Source organism: Labeo rohita, chromosome 5 (assembly GCF_022985175.1).
Source record: "Labeo rohita strain BAU-BD-2019 chromosome 5, IGBB_LRoh.1.0, whole genome shotgun sequence".
Taxonomy (NCBI): Eukaryota; Metazoa; Chordata; class Actinopteri; order Cypriniformes; family Cyprinidae; genus Labeo; species Labeo rohita.
The window spans coordinates 12,185,395-12,203,263 of NC_066873.1; the positions used below are offsets into that span (position 1 = coordinate 12,185,395).

General features: G+C 36.3%; 1 protein-coding gene across 1 annotated transcript in view; it reads left to right on the top strand.

The window, feature by feature from the left end:
• The window catches only part of LOC127165431 (LHFPL tetraspan subfamily member 7 protein), a 178,959-nt gene that overhangs the window by 41,984 nt on the left and 119,106 nt on the right, over positions 1 to 17,869 (top strand). The window contains exon 2 of the mRNA XM_051110063.1: positions 8,062 to 8,200. Coding sequence (XP_050966020.1) covers positions 8,062 to 8,200 — 139 coding nt within the window. The remainder of the gene's footprint in view (positions 1 to 8,061; positions 8,201 to 17,869) is intronic.

The following is a 17,869-nucleotide window of genomic DNA, read 5'->3' on the forward strand; positions in this document are numbered from 1 at the left end:
TTGACAGTATGTCTGATGGGTAGTTTCTTCTAATAATTTTCTCTATTTTGTTTTCTTTTCATCTAGTTACAGAAATTGGTTTCCATCATAACGTGACTTCTCTCCTTCACAATGCACTTCCTCTGCAGTGCTGTTTACTGTTTGCAGTGTGTATAGAGGCAAATAATTAGCATCTATTTAGGAACCTGCTCCCTGAAAGAAGCGGCGCTGTTAGGAGCCATTTTTCTTCTAAATGAACAGCAGCTGGAGTTTGGAGTTTGGAAAGTCTTGCATATTTGTGTGCATATATATGATGTGATTTTAGAAGTACAATGTAGGACACATTGTAATTGTGGATTTTATATTCTAGTGTCAAACAGAAGCATAATCTTTAATTATTGCTCGTATGAGTTGTGGCAAAAGCCAGGCCTGAAATGTCAAACTAATTAAGGACAATTGAATTCTGGGCCGTGTGTTGATACAGTAAGGTCTTTGAGGAATGAATAAAATTAGTCTGTGCAACACACAGCCAGATTTGCCAAAGCTGATCGTTCATGCGTGCATGTGAAATTGTTTGCACTAAATATTGTACAAATAACATTGGCTTGATTGGTGCATAACAAATGCAAATCTGTTCCGCTAAAACAAAATGAGTAAGAATGCGAATGGTGTATTAACGTTTCAATAGGTGATGGCTTCTGTTTGCATCATCAGCTCTTTTTTTCTTTTCTTCTTTTTTGTCTAATTTTGTCTTGGGTGCTTTGCACATTTCTAGAGAAAATGAAAATATTATAAGAAATTTGTGGGAGATACAAAGACAGTGGGACAGGAGCATGAAGTGGGTCAGATCTGAATTGCCTTTCCTACATGAGAATGGGCTCACTGGACTCTATATCTGTTTAAATGACTAGTTTACCTAAAATTCAACCTCATGTTGTTCCAAACCTGTATGACTTTGATTTCTTCTGCGGAACAGAAAAGGAGATATTTTGAAGAATGTTCAGTTTTGGTTACCAATTTGGAGAAAAGCATTCCTGGATTTTTCTCCATATAGACCATTTCACTGGTCCAGAAGCACTTCCTGTTTTTTTGTTTTTTATTTTTTTTTTATTTCACATATACAAATACATCTTAAAGGTGCTAATGTAAAATTTTCATCCAGTCAAATGTTATGTTGGTTGTATTTTTTTGTGATGTTTGTGTAAAGTTAAAAAAAAAGAAACAGGAAGTGTATCGGGACCAGTATGTTTACATCTGACGAAATGGTCTATAGTTGGCTTTTGTAGGGATCAGCATGTTGAAGGGCCAAATTGCCGTTTCAGTGCAGCTTCAAAGGGCTCTACATGACGTTGGAGGAGAAAATAAGATGCCTACCTTTATGAATCAGAATACACAGAAAAAAATCTAACAATGTGTAACCTTTCCAATGTGATTACATAATGTGTGAAGTTGTCTACCTGATCTCATGATGAAAACGTACCTGTGGAAACGTTTTCGCGAGACGCAAAATACATACCAATAAATACATATCACTGCAGAAATGTCCAACGAGTGGCTCTAAAAGTGTGTTTGTTTTTTTTCCCTGGAATAGATGAACGTACATATGGTACTTTTCATGTGACGTTGGTTTTGTACCTCACCGCATTTGAGATTTGAAATCTCTTTTGAGTGGCGCTATAACTTTAATGCTTTGTGACATTTTAAAATAGAACGTACCATCTGCACTACACCTAAACCTGCCCGATAGTGTGAACAAAAGCGAATGTGACGTAAAAACGCAATTGCAAGCATGCTGTTTTAACTTGTTTTTTGATCTCTCATTCTTCAGCTCAGTCATGCTTTTCACAGGATTCTTACCCAAAGATTCCGCATCCTAAGTTCAATTCCGTACCGGCTGAGCTACTTAGCAAGCTTGTTGCATTCGGAAAGTGAAACAGATGGATCTGTAAACATAACTGTGTACAAAAGTGATTACAAGTGCTTGCTTTTTTACCACTTCTAGTGGACATTTCTGTTAGAAATTGCAGTGATACTGTAAGTACTTATTGGTACGTATTTTGCATTTCACGAAAACGATCCCACAGGTATGTTTTTGTCTTAAGATCAGGTAGAAAGTTGTAGACGCGCATCGCAGAGCTAGTGCAAGACAAGCATTTGTAGCTTAAAAGTATGTACATTTTTATTTCTTTTTTTAGAAAATGATAAATCATTAGATAAGACCCTTATTCCTCAGCTGGGAACGTGCAGAGCCCTTTGAAGCTGCATTGTAACCATTGGCCACCATTGAAGTCCACTATATGGAGAAAAATCCTGGAATGTTTTTCTCAAAAACAAAACAAAATTAAATGTTTCAGAATGTCTGTTTTTGTTTTGGTCTGCGATTCTGCCCACTTGTAGTTTACCCAATAGTATTTTAACAGCCTGGGTTGCCAGTTTGCAGAAAACACAGCAACCCAAAATGGGTTTTCACAACAAATCGCCAAACTTTTGAAATAAGCTGTATTTCTCGATTGCATGCAATGGTCTGTAAACAAATACAAAGAAACAGTTTCATCAAGGCTCTCGGCTAGTTCAACACACAAGGCAAAACAAGTACTTACCAGTTATTTTACGAACAACAGGTACAATGGTCACATACTGAGTTTTTCTAATGCTTGTAACGACAAGATCATACCTTTTCCACTGTGCGGTTTTCCTTGTAAAGTGTAAGAAGTTTTCTGATTGTTGTATCGCAATCATTGCTCTCAACTTGCTAATGTGCGTATGCCGTTTGCCGTGTTGTGATAGAGAGAGCGCTAAATCAGGCACAAGAACAAAACGAATTTTGTTTCAAATATACGCTATACAACAAACAGCACTCACACTTTATATATAAGGGGTAATCCAGGTAGCATGAGCATTAAAAGATTTTAATGGATGACTTGGAGGCAAAGGGTAAAACTTACCATCATTTTCGTCAGTGATGACTCATTCTAGTATTCCATCTGCTTTAAAACAGACACAGAGATGAAGTGCGGTAAGATCACATTTATCTAAATAAATTAATTATAACATTTGTTTGAATTAATTAGCTAGAGAGAGGGGAATGAAGGTTGCGTGTGATTACCTATGTCTGTGTGTCTCTCTAGCTACAAACAATTAAGCTGAGTTTAGTTACAGCGTTTTTATCCACTCGCTGCTGAGAAATATAATGAAGCAAGTCAGTATCAATGCTATTTTATTAATATAAGTTTATCTGCGCCACAGTGTTTGTGCTTCTCTGATCTCTGTGTAAGTAGTGTGTGTGTGTGTGTGTGTGTGTGTGTGTGTGCATATAGTTTTTCTTCAGCTACAAACCCGAGCCCAACCCGAACTCAAAGCTATTCAGTATTCAGTATTTCAGGACCCGTCGGGCTCGGGTCGAGTAGCAGACCTATAGACCACAGGCATATTAAAACAAGGATAAATCAATTAAAGGACAACTCCACTCCCAGAACAACAATTTACACATAATTTACTCACCCCCTTGTCATCCAAGATGTTCATGTCTTTCTGTCTTTAGTCGTGAAGAAATTATGGTTTTTGAGGGAAACATTTCAGGATTTTTCTCCATATAATGGACTTCATTGGTGCCCCGATTTTGAACTTCCAAAATGTAGTTTAAATGCAGCTTCAAAGGGCTCTAAACAATCCCAGCCAAGGAAGAAGGGTCTTATCTAGCGAAATGATCGGTCATGTTTTTCGGAAAATAAATAATTTGTATACTTTTTAAGCACAAAAGCTCATGTAGCACAGGCTCTCAGATGTGAGTCCACAACGCTACATACTATTGAATCACGTTGAAAGGTCACGTGGACATTGGCGGAACTACAGACCCAGTGTTTACAAAGTGAACGCACAAAGACTAAGGAAGTGCAAGTAAGTCAAACGCTGTTTACAAACCAAAAGTTACAACTATGTCAGATGATTCTGAAGTCGTAGGAGAAAATAAGATGAGTTTTTCGACATACTCTACCTTTTTGAGCCGTGGAGCCTGTGCTAGATGAGCTTTTGTGCTTAAGAAGTATACAAATTCTTATTTTTCGAAAAAAAAAAATGACCGTTCGTTTCGCTAGATAAGACCCTTCTTCCTTGGCTGGGATCATTTAGAGCCTTTTGAAGCCGCATTTAAACTGCATTTTGGAAGTTCAAAATCAGGGCACCAATCAAGTCCATTATATGGAGAAAATCCTGAAATGCTTTCCTCAAAAAACATAAATATCTTCACAACTGAAGACAGAAAAACATGAACATCTTGGATGACAAGGGGGTGAGTAAATTATTTGTAAATTGTTGTTCTGGAAGTGGACATCTCCTTAAATCAACTTAAGCCCGAAACAAACTGCACGATTTTCGGCTGTCTCAGACAAAAGATTGGCATTGTAAAACTTTTTGGAAAAAAATAATAAATTATATCTTTGTTGGAGGTTTGTAAACAGGCTCAGACACATGCAAAACTGCACCGCACACTTGCTACTAGTACAGTTAACGTTATTCAAGGCTCAGATCGATTTTTGTCGCACTGCACAGTTTTGACCAAACCAGTTCCAGATTGGAGCTCCTCATTTAGCCATAGTTTCACGTCCGCCTTCACCATGTCACTCCACACTGTTGCACACAGAAATATCTCAACAACTAGACTTTATCCTTATTATCGCGGGAAGACTAATTCATTTCGTGGGGAAAATTTTTACTGATATATCCCAAACGATAAGATATCGCCCATCACTACTTGATATTGCAAACTGGTGTGTCTTACTATATTTTTTAATGTATTATCTTAATTAAAAACAGACTGGTTTGTAGTGCAAACAGTTTTACTGCACTTTGTTATTCTTGTTATTTCCCTACTGAAGCGGAAGTCTCGCACATTCACAGAAAATAGAATTTGTATAAATAGAAATATTATGGTCTCTAGAAATAACCCTGATACTTCTTTTAGTGTCAGTGTATATACATTTTTTTGGCCAGTTTATCATCCACTAGATGAAAAATCATAAGCCTGATCACTTTGAAAAGTAACAGCACACTTGGCAAGCACCACTAATTAGTATCGACCTCAGTACATTTCCGTTTCCTATCCATATGTACACTATATACATTAGAGATGAAATATGCAAACTGCTTGTTTATCTTATAAGCATCATCAACATTCCTGTCATAGACTGCCTATTTATGGTTTTCCGGGATACCATTTAATTCTGGATCTGATCTGTTGCAGCCCTAATATGTCTCTATTAGTTGTAATGAAACACGGTAATGTTTGACAGCACGCTGGACAAGAGCTCATTTTATCTAAAGGCTTCAAAGATGGCAAGATCAAGAGATGGCGCTGCGAAAACTAGACGTTTCTATGAATATATGAATACCATTTAAAGGGGAATGAGTTCTGTTTGAGGGAAACATGTTTCTGCCGAGTGACGTTCCGCTTTTCCGTTTTCTGTGTTATTAGATTTTTTTCCTGTTTTCAGTGTAGACATGTCATTATTGTAAAGGATGCTGCAATGTTGCCATCAGCACAAACAGTCATAATTACTACAAATATTATCATTACCATCAGAAGTACTACCGTTTCAGATGTCACCTATGAATCTGCCATCTCGTCTTTATTAGCATTCCGCTCTCGCCGTTAATGTCTTCGCCATTAGGACCTCAAGGTAATGAAGTCACTTGCAATTGTGCTATTGTTGTGATTCCTTTCTGATATGCACTGCTAATGTGACAATGCTTCTGAGAACTACACTCTGTTGTGTATGTGTATTGTTTGTGCAAGGGAAGGGCTGATGGCTTTTTAACAGATGTTTTGTTTACTTTGTTGTTGATTTGGTCTAGTAAGTTTGATACTGCAGTTCTGTGAAAAACAGCATTTGAACGCTCCAGCTGATCTAATGAAGAGGCAGTGAGATCAAGCTGTCAGAATGAAAATCTCAGTTTGAAGTCTCTGAATGTTTCTCACTGAAGAACAGCCACCTGTGACCCACCTTTACAGAAAGACTGCTTCTGTTTCATACAGAAAAACATATTCTGATCATGGTTAAAATGATGTTTGTTTGTGCCAGATTTTGGGGTTTCCCCACCTCCAAAATTACAGTTAAGCTATTGTGTTATACTGACGCTTTGTTGAATTATATTGTCATGATAATTGTTTTTATTTTCAAATATAAGGCTTATGGTAAAAGATTGGTTCAACAGCATCTTCTAAGCATTAAGTTACAGTTACTCCCCAAATCTGTGTGCACACATCAATAATTCATGATGTCAGTATGTCCTGCCTCGCAGGCTTATATGGATTACATCAGAGTAAGATCAATTGCCTGTCTCTGATATGCACTCTCTATGTTTTTGTTTTAGGGATTGTGATGCAAACTCTTGAGGTACTCATAAGAGTTTTGTGCCATAGTCTAACAAAGACATGCCAGCACCTGTGGCCTGCTCTTGCAGACATCTAATTTAAAAAGCCTAGTCGAGAGAGATCTATCCATACTTTAAGCATCCCCTGTTTGGATAGCTTTTATTTTTGTTTTTGGACCTGGCATGTGGTTGTTGTGTAGTGCTGGAGTGAGCCTTTTGTCTGAAGCATTTGATTTGATGAAGGTGGTAGATTAGAGGATCAGTACTCGCTGTTTCCCTAAATTGATCCCACTGAGTAAGCACTTAGGAAAAATTGATTTATTTCACACCTTATATTTCTGTCTGCACTGTTTGAATGTTTTTTTTTTTCTATGACTATGTGCTTGGCATTTAATATTGTTATAGTGTTAATAGTGTATAGTTCACCCAGCATAGTGCATAATTCATCATTTACTCATTTGTACCAAACACTTTTTCTTTCTTCTTTTTGTCACACTTTATTTTAAGGCCAATTCTCACTATTATCTAACTATTAACTACGACTTTTGCCTCGATAAACTGCTAATTTGCTGTTTAGTTCATAAGGTAGTTGTCAAGTTTAGGTATGGAGATTAAGGGATCTTAAATATGGTCATGCAGAATAAGGCATTAACATGTGCTTTATAATTGCTAATAAACAGCCAAGATACTAGTAAAATGCATACTAGTTAATAGTGAGAATTGGTCCTTAAAATAAAGTATTAAAATTACTACACACACACACCATGTAAATATATATAAAAATATACATTACCAGTCAAAAGTTTTTGAACAGTAAGATTTTTAATGTTTTTAAAGAAGTCTCTTCTGCTCACAGTCACCAAGCCTGCATTTATTTGTTCCAAAGTACAGCAAAAACAGTAAAACTTTGAAATATTTATTCCTGTGATTTCAAAGCTAATTTGCTGCTCAAAAAACATTTATTTCTGTTATGTTGAAAACATAACATGGAATATATATATATATATATATATATATGGTATGATGGTACAAAAAAAGGGTTTATTTAGAGCTAAATGCAAAAAAATAAAATAATACATACATACATACACACACACACACACATATATATATATATATATATATATATATATATATATATATAAAGTTAGCTCTAGATGAAATAAACCCTTTTTTTGTACCATCATTTTTTTTTGGTTATATTATCATCCACAACAATGTAATTGATGTAATAATATATTATACATTTAATATAGATAGATGCATGTATATATTGTTTATTTATAACTTGCTTTCATCCTTTGTTTTGTCTACCCCAAAGCAAAATAAAGAGAAAAATCAATAAGAATGGTTTAACGATTGTTAATGCAATGAGAAACATATTAGGTTGTGGTTCTTAAATTACTATAACAGCATAATAGTACCATAAATAACAGCCTAAATAGTGGCATAGTACAAAAATGACTGATTGTTATATATATATGATGCTTTGCTTGGTTATGTTTTTGTTCAGCATTCAGCGCAGCTTTGATTTAAAATCTGTGGTTTTACCTTGACCCATTAAAGGCAATCTTGGCTAAATTAACTCATTTTATGGGAACATAATTAAATTTGGATTGCTTGACTATTAAAAATCAATCAAGCCCCAGAAAGAGTCTGAACTCTTCTAAAAGCAGCAGTATCTGTAAGTGTTGTGCATTGTGTGTGTTGCAGACGAGTGCGGTGCTGTGTTCAGGTGGATGTGCTTTGCTGGCAGTCAGCTCCCTGCTGGCCATCATCACCATCTTTCTGCCCAGTGGAGCCTGTGAGAGGAGGATCTGCACATTGGCAGGATACATGCAGATGGCTGCAGGTTAGTGTCCGGCTTACTATCTGACCTCCGATCAGCTCTTAAACACCAGCCCTTAGAGCAACCATGCTGAGCAGCATTACGTGACTGATCCTAGTCAGTAAAACCCTAATCTGAGCTTTAGACGGGACCCCCATAAACCATCTGAGGCATAAAATCTAAGCAGGACTAGTAAAACCTCAACATATCTCTTTCTCACGCTTCGCTTTGAAGAATAGCTTGACTTTTCTCTTGGATCTTCTCTGTGTGATTTTGAGTACATGCAACAGCAGGGATCTTCAGAGAGGAGCAGAGACCTCCTCCTCTCACCTCCGCCTCTGATATCATGTGATACACGCTCGAGCTCTGCTAACTGCTTTGGGCGTCCCATCTGAATTCTGTTGTGTTGTCAAACATCACGTTTGAAGTGTATTGTTCATTTTTGTCAGAGCAGGGGAGGAATAATACAATTTGATATGATGTGGTATGAAGCACTTGAGGCTGAATTTAGGTAGCGCTTCATATTAGAAATGCAACGTCTCATGTTACACCTTCATTAAATTACATAAAAGAGTTTATTCAAACACTGTTTGCAATCCAGGCACAATATTTAGTGTGAGCAGATCCCTTCTGGGGGAAAATAACAGGTTAAGCTGGTTTTTGGAACATGGTTGCTGGTCCAAGGTGGTCTAGTTCTGACAACAGAAAACACTGGAAAAACACTTTCTGCTGCTTGTACAATTTATTAATGGGCTAAAGTGACACAACTGAACTTAATTTAACCATGACAACTCTCTGAGGGATTGGCATGGTAATGTACATGACATCCACAACACGCTGCTGTGAGCATGTAGGAAATACTGCTGCTGTACATATAACATATATGAAATACCTATATGCTTGGGGGGGTGGAGGTTTCTGAAGTGCGCTGCACTGCTATGGCAAGCACTAGCCAAGTATTTGAATGTTGAGCAGCAAGCTCATTGGCTGCTGATAAAGAAGAGAACCAATTAGCTGCACCATGTGATAATGATGTCATTATGTCAGATTGGGTTAGGCCTATCAGACTGCGCCATTTAGAGTTTAATGCCAGAACTTTGGACTTCATTGTGTTCGGTAATCCTAAAGTTTACTGAATCCATTTGAGCTGGGCAATATGGCCAAAAAAATAATCATATTAAAATTTTTCATGTCAGTCAATATAAATATAGATAATTATCACAATAGATTTCAAATCTTTACTTCTTTCAAGCTTAAAGGCAGATTTTTGCTCCTGAGTAAAAGTTGTAGAAACCAGATCATTAAGTGTGGTTTCAAACTACTCTTTATGGTCAGAACATGACAAACACTTCATGTTTTTGAATTCTTTACACTAACAAAATAAATATCTTAATAGAAAAATTAATTTCTTAGTTTCTGCTTGTTTTAATGAGTGATATTGTTTCAAATAATGAAACGGGTTTCTGTTGCCTGACTTTAATGACTTGTGTCTTCAGCACAGTTTGCAGTGCAGGCTGCAATATTAATAATATACTTTTTTTTTTGTCTCTTAGAACTGCACATTTGACAGTAGTAGTAGTAGTAGCTTTACTACTAGAGTTAGGATGCAGATGTGAATGTATGTTTATTATCAAAAACAGCAACATCTGTAAAAATAATATTAAAAACTATATATTGTAAAATGTAATTACTCTGGTTGAGTTTTATTAAAGGGGTAGTTTACCGAAAAATGAAAATTAGCCCATTATTTACTCACCCTCTAGGCATCCTAGGTGTATATGACGTCCTTCTTTCAGATTAATCCAATCGGAGTTATATTAAAAATTATTGTGGAACTTCCAAGCTTTAGAATGGCAATGGGTGGGTGTTTCTTTTCATCAGTCCAAAACAAGTCCAATAAAGAGCATCCATGCATAATAAAAAGTGCCTCACATGGCCTCCTGTAGTGAACCGATGCATTTTTGAAAGGAAAATATTCATACTTAAAAAAACAATAATCATTTTAATCTAGCTTGCGCCAACTGGCCGTACTGGTCGTACAACACACTGGTTTTCCTTTGATAAAGTAAGGAAACTTTGCTTCCTTTCCTCCTGTAAACAAACGCTGGTTTGTGCAAGACTCGCTGGCACATGCGCAACATCCTGCGTCATCCACCCAGAGCTGCTTCCGTGTACGACTACTTGGTGCTTCTTACGTTTTGAATATGTATTTTTTGTTACAAAAACGCATTGATTCACTACAAGAGGCCTTTAATCACCCCCTGGAGCCATGTGAGACACTTTTTATTATGGATGGATGCACTTTATTGGACTTGTTTTGGACTGATGAAAAGAAACACCCACCCATTGCCATTCTAAAGTTTGGAAGTGCCAGGATAATTTTTAATATAACTCTGATTGGATTTGTCTAAAAGAAGGAAGTCATATACACGTAGGGTGCCTGGAGGGTGAGTAAATAATGGGCTAATTTTTATTTTTCTGTGATCTGTTCCTTTACAATTAACCATTGGTCTTCCATAGCAGCATACATTGATAACCACAGTTAAAAACCATGCATATAGCACCTCAGTACCATGGTAAAAATATATCTATATGGTTTCTAGGTATTTGTATGAAAAACAGTAGTCTAAGTGCATTTAGTATAAAAGCAGCAAATCTGCTTTACCTTAATCACTTAATACTAATTATATTCCATTACTCCTTTAATACATTTAATACATCTACAATAATAATATAATAAAATTCCATATGAATGTCCCACATTTCTGCCACAATACAATGGTGTAGCGTTACTGCAGTAAATCCATTTGTAGATCGAAAAGCCTTCTGACTGTATCGTTGCATAACACTGATTTTTTCTGCTTTTGACGCAAAAACATTATATTGAACATTCATCGAGCTCTTGTTATTGTTTTATCGAGGAAAATTATATCAAAATAATTATCGTTATCATTTTATCACCCAGCTAGTAACAGCTTTCCCTAAAAAACGAGGACCAGCTTATTCCAACTAATGAATATGAATAACCAGTTTAGATCAGTTTGATACCATCAGAATCTGGAATTTCTTGCAGGGTTGCCTTGTTATTCCACATGGCAGGGGAATGCAGTTCACAATTTTGGTTGCTATTCATCAGACTTTTCCTTTATACACACACCCTTCACCATGATTATGCAGATATTTTCTGAACATGGAGAATTTTGAGACTAAGCAGCCCATTCATCTGAAGCACTTTGTTGCAAAGCGCATCAATCACAAAAGCTAAATTAATAAATAAAGAAAGAAGTGTTTGCTCTCAACGCCGGTTGCTAGGCGACGCTCATCGGCAGAACGTTGTGATGGCACGGTGAGGGCACTCGCAGATTCAGTGGCCGCAGTAAAAAGACAATTACAGCCCTTTAACACAGGTCAGCGGTTCAGGGGTGGCCACATGCCTCGTGTAGCACTGGCCTTCATTCAACAGGCGAATACTTCAATAAACAACACCATCCTACATATCTACTTGGCCAAAAGCAATCACAAGCACTCGTGCTAAATAAATATTATGTTTATATGCCAAGGACGTGTATATTTGGAGCACTGATTTCCAGTATGTCCTTGATATTCTTGAGCTTTTATTGGTTGTGGGAAGATGGTACATTTAAATGCTTGTTTTAATTGAGCCTTTGAGCTCTACATTGATCATTACAGAGAAACCTTAAATAATTTTAACAGCAGAGAGTAAGTGCCTCATGCTGATGTATTTCCCTGTTCTAATTAGAAAGTAATGATATTTCCATAAAACTACTGTAATAATGGAGAATGTAAAAGGGCACAGACTATAACGGACTGCATTGGTATTCTCTGAGCATCGACTGAAGCATCTTTTCAAGGGTAAGACACCAGTAATCAACTTTCAGCTCTGATAGATGCCCTCTTCCAAAAAGACAGCCTTGCAAACAAAGCAAGTCTTTCAGCAAGTTTTCACACTAAAATGTTTGCCGAATAACCCTTTTGAAGAAAGTTTTCTGTCTCTTTTTGCTGTAGCTGGAGAAAGCTTGGAAATTAATAAGCCTGTAAAGTTTCTGCGTGTTTGCCTGAAGGCGAAGGACATATAGCTGGTTATTTTTAATATTTTATGCACTGTTTTGCTTACTGAAAAACATCCTCTCATCATTGCTTATAGAGTATGAGCAGATATTACTTTCTACCAGTCAGACTGACAAACTGTAATAAACTACAAAACAGATGTAATTAGACTAAAACACTCCAGCTCAGTGATTCCCATCCAACAGCTTGCAGAGGGTTATTCGCTGTAAGTCTTTTCAAAGGAAAGATACTCTACGATTTCACTCTTTAACGGTTAAAACCCGTGAAAGACAAATAAGCTCAGGTATCTTATTAAAAGAAGAAGTCTATTGTACTTGTAGCATTTTGTATATGAATATGTATCGACAGACATTGGATATTTAACTGTTTTTCTCTATTTTAGGATTTTGGAAATAGTTTGATCATTTAGCACATTTACAGAAACTTGCTTGATTCTGTGTGGAAAAAAAAGGTGGATAAATGACCATCAATTTATTACTGAGAATACAAAAAGGAGTTTTCAATTCCGTGGCCATTTTTGAAAGAAGAAACTTGACTAAAATGATAAAAGTCCATAATAAGTTAATGTTTTTTTGTTCAAGCTAAACATCATATACCTTTAGAGTGTGTTCATACTTGTAGTTTGGTTTGTTTGGTTCATTTGGTCCAGACCAAAAGAAAAATTATATTTGGTACTGGTCCGATTTGTGTTCACACTGGCATTTTTGACAGCGAACCTAAAGAAACCGAACCTAAAGGCATAGTGATACGTTCACAACCTGATTGGTTGGGTTGAATGACGTATATTTTGTGACGGAACTCACCGAACACTCCAAACAAAAGGAAAAGCTGCGTTCGACTTAAAGCGGCGCTGCGAGTGTATTACATCAAAGTACCCATTCACTGATCAAAAGCCGCTTTAAAGGAGAAGTCCACTTCCAGAACAACAATTTACAAATAATTTACTCACCCCCTTGTCATCCAAGATGTTCATGTCTTTCTTAGTTCTTAGTTTTTGAGGAAAACATTTCAGGATTTTTCTTCATATAATGGACTTCAACTGTGCCCTCGATTTTGAACTTCCAAAATGTAGTTTTAATGCAGCTTCAAAAGGCTCTAAATGATCCCAGGCAAGGAAGAAGAGTCCTATCTAGCGAAACGATTGTTAATTTTTTTCTAAAAATAAAAATTTGTATACTTTTTAAGCACAAAAGCTTGTGTGGCACAGGCTCTGGAATGCACGTTCTTCAATGATTTGTTCATTTTGAACAGATCTTTAATGTGATGGACCAAGACCATCTTTTTAGCGGTCTCAGTCCGCTTGTTTGGTGCACACCAGGGTTCGGATGGCAGCGTTCACACTTACTCAAATGAACTGCACTAACAGAGCAATCACACCAGAGTTTGAACCAAATATGACATGTGTGAACACAGCCGATTAAGTTGGTTTGATTTAATAAACTGGATAGTGACATAATACATTAATAATGCATTTGTAATGTATGAATTTTTTTGTGCATATAGAAAACTTACTAAAGAAAATTTAGTTTGGATTTGTGACAGTCTTGAAGTGCAAGTTTATATGTTTTCAACCAGCTTTGTATTGTTGCAGTGTCAGTGGTATAAGTAATTTAAAGCTGCACTCCATAACATTGTTTGTTAAAAATTCAAATCAATTAAATCAATTATTGAGCAAGTACATAACCAATAAATGTTTAAAACTATATCCTTAGTTTAGCCCAATTCACAACAGTAAGCTATGTTTAATGCTTTCTAATTTGAGTGGTCAGGATCGTTCGTCTTTGTGTCATTACGTCATTACATCATTACATCATTGCGTCACGTCTGTATACAGTACAGAAAAGGAGGAGTCCCGGCTAGTAGGCTACATCGTATGTGTGGATTCTGCTGGTGGCGGATCATGTTGTAGCCTCTTCTTACAGCCACTGGAATAATTAAATTTGTCATTTTGAGAACAGAGTCTTAAACTGTGCATGATGGGTAATGAAACACATGCAAGTGACTTAAATATTCCAGTTTTAAATGTGCATTTGATTACAGATACATGGCATTACACTTCTCAAAAGAGAACAAGTTCTAAGGAAAATTACATTGCTTTTTGAGATTAAAAGAACAATTTCTTTTGATGACTTTCGATTAGTATGACAGTTAGAGATTAGACTGTACAAAAGTTTAAATCTACCCTAGATAGCACACGTACGCCTGCAAGATGTCTGTTAAAGATCACTTGAGCAACTGCTGTGTACAAACATCTGACAGATGTCTGTAAGATGTCAGTTTTACATACACTCTAAATCATAAACATCTTAAAGACATCTAATAGACGTCAATTTGACATCTGATGGGAAACGTCCTTTAGACGTATTGCAGATGAGCAAACACTAAAAAATATATCTTCCAGATGTAAATGCACATGTCAAATAGACGTCTATGTGATGTATGTGTGCTATCAGGGACATGGGAATGTGAATACACACTAAATACATGTAGTCACGCAATGTTGATGATATAAACATTGACAATTTGAGTATAAAAATAATAATTTGCACGGTTTGACATAATCTGAGCTAACTTTGCGATCGTTAGATTTAATCACCATTGGTAGTGCTATTATTGTAAAACTTTAATAAAGTCCTGTTATTGTTTTTAGTTGGTCAGAACAAAATTGGCAGACAAGTTACTTGTTGAGATGACATTTTCCAGTGGAAAGTCTTTTGGATATAGTTCCTAGATGTAGAATCTGTAATTCTGAAGTGAATATCCACACTGGTGCATTGATTGACAGCCACACATACACCTCAAAACATTAAATTCATCCACGCTGAGGAACTGTGCCGATGCACAACCTACGAGAAGAAGATAATTCCACAATAACTAAAATCGCAGGTTTCAAACAGAGAAGGCGACAGCGAGGCAAAACTTACAGACTGCAGCTTTAACAATATGTTATTTTGTTTGTGCTACCTGCACCTGTTTGTTTGACAGCTCCAGGGCTTTTATGAAAACTACTTCCACACTTGTGTATTACTTCTCACACAGTGCATTATGGCTGTTGAAGTTTTCCAAACTTTTTTTACAACATGTCTTTTTGTCTGTTTTCTCTAGTTGTGTAGCATTGGTTTAAAAAACAATCATGTTTCTGAATAGACAACCAATGTATATTAAAACTCTTTTGTCTGAGGTGAATTACCGCTTAAAGGCATGACTTGGCCTTTGTAGAGACTGTGTCAGAAACTAAACATGTCTTTTTGTTGATCAAGATTGTTGGTTAGCTGCTGATGTATCAGATTTTCTCCTTGTCTTTCATCTATGCCTGTGTTTCTTGTATCCAGATGAATTGTTGTATAAATCACAGTAAATCTGCCTCATATTAAATTGTCCTTGCACTGATCTCCATCTCATAAGCACTGGAGAGTCTGCTGCTTTGTCTATATTATATATAGAAAAACAACTCAGTCTGGTTTGCAAACTCAGTGTAATTTTAGAGCAGTGCACATAATAAGAAATTTTACATGCTGGTGTGTTCACTTTGTTCTCTGTGTCTTCATAAACACGGGTTATTTTATAGCTAAAATATGGATGTGAAGATCACAGGAGAGAGTGTTTGTTTGCTGATGTGAAATGAGGGAACTGAAGTATAATGGCCCTGTGAAAACAATGAAGGTATTATGCGGAGGAAATGATAGCAGACGCGCATTTAATGTGATGATGGCAACTTCACAGTTATTCACAACAAACAAGAGCCTCTTAAGGCACTCAATAACTCCTCTGTGTGTGTGATTGTTAGCGTGATGATATATACATGCCGCACACAGAACTCGCAGAGGTAATTTTCTTTGAAGCAAACTGGAGTAAACTGAATGTAAAAGTGGGTGGAGAGAATATTGAATCAATCAGTGACCTTTCTCTCACTTTTTTAGTGAGCCCCTTATAAATTTATGCCCTTTTTCAATGTCGGGCTTGTAAAAGATCTGAGAGAATTCATCTTGACTGAAAACTGAAAGGGAAAAAAGAAACTAAGAGAAAAATGATAAATGATTTAAGATGTTTACAGGAAAGTCTTGCTGGAAATATTGAGTTGCGTGATCTGCTTTTCTCAGGTTGTTATTTATGGTTGCCCCGTCTGCTGGATGTCTGTCTGCCCTCCTGTGTGAAATGAAATGGATGGTCACAGAACACAGTGTCCAGTGTGCGTGAACCTGGCCAGGAAGGTCTCTGTATGTGTGTGTGTGTGCTACTCTGGGTGAGGTTGTGTGAAACCGGGCACACTAAAGCTTTGACCCATTTGCAGTTTCTTCGAGATATAGAGACTGAGCTAAAGAGAGTGAGAAAGGTCATACTGTCTTGCTAACAAATAATGATTTCTTTGAACTAATCAGTCTAATGGAAAAGTATGTCTCTCTCTGTCTCTCTTTTTTATTACACAGTGTTGAGTTTTTGTTTCTGGATTGTGCTGTACTTAGAATAGAGTCTTGCACTTTATTACTTCCCTTCATTATGAACAGCAATATTTTTTACCTTCATCTTAACAATTCTATGAACATATGAACTTGTAAATTTAACAAAATACAATGATTATACTCTCAGCTTAACCCCACCTAAATCTTTTTTTTTTGGTCACTACATTATTCCTCTACTCTATTTTAAGCGTTATTAGGATCATTTGGGGGAGGGGGGGTTACAATAAATAGTATGAGAGAGTGGAAATGGGAAAAGTTAGACCAGTATGGATAATTTGCTAATTAAGTTAATTATTTTCATGTTATGGTCAGTAACTAAATGATAAATGATATTACATAAATGTATAAGCTAAATTTTGTTTGAATAAATTAAAACAAAATATCTAATTTAACCTTTATAATCTACAGAATAAAACATGTATGTCCATTATGGGATTTTCTAAATACGTAATTGTTATTAAATTAGTTTTTAAAGGGTACCTATCTTATGTGTCCCCAGAATGTCTCTGTGAGGTTTCAGATCAAAATACCCCACAGATCATTTAATATATCATTTTGAAGATGCCTATTTTGACTGGAAACACACTGTTTTCTTGCATGCCTCTTTAAATGCAAATGAGCTGCTGCTCTGAGCCTGTATTTATCAAGCTTCTCAAAGTGCCATTTTAGTCTTAAGTGCTGAGAATTCATGAAATGTACTCCTACTTTCAAACTTAAGTATAAAAGCAAGTTATCAAATTTCTTAAATCTAAGAATCACTCTTACTCTCCCAGTTATTTAAGACAGCTTGAGGTGTCTGTCAAGTGGTTAGGAGTTGCCAGTAGGGGCTTGGGACGGCGCTAAGGAGACAGAGAGGTGCACGAATATTTCAGGAGAGGAGGAATGTTTTTGAAATGTTTTACGACTAGCAGTTAATCAAACGGTTACATTTCCTCAGTAATTCAAAACGAGCAAAGAACGTCATGACAGACTTCAGACTAGCACGAGTATTATGCTCGTTTAAAAAACACTCACGTTATAATCAATGAAGCTATCTGCACTGTATGATGAATAAATGTCTTACCCCTTATTTACACTTCACACTTCTGTGACGTGAAGGAATTTAACCATTCAATGTGAATTTATCTGAGAATATTCTTAAATA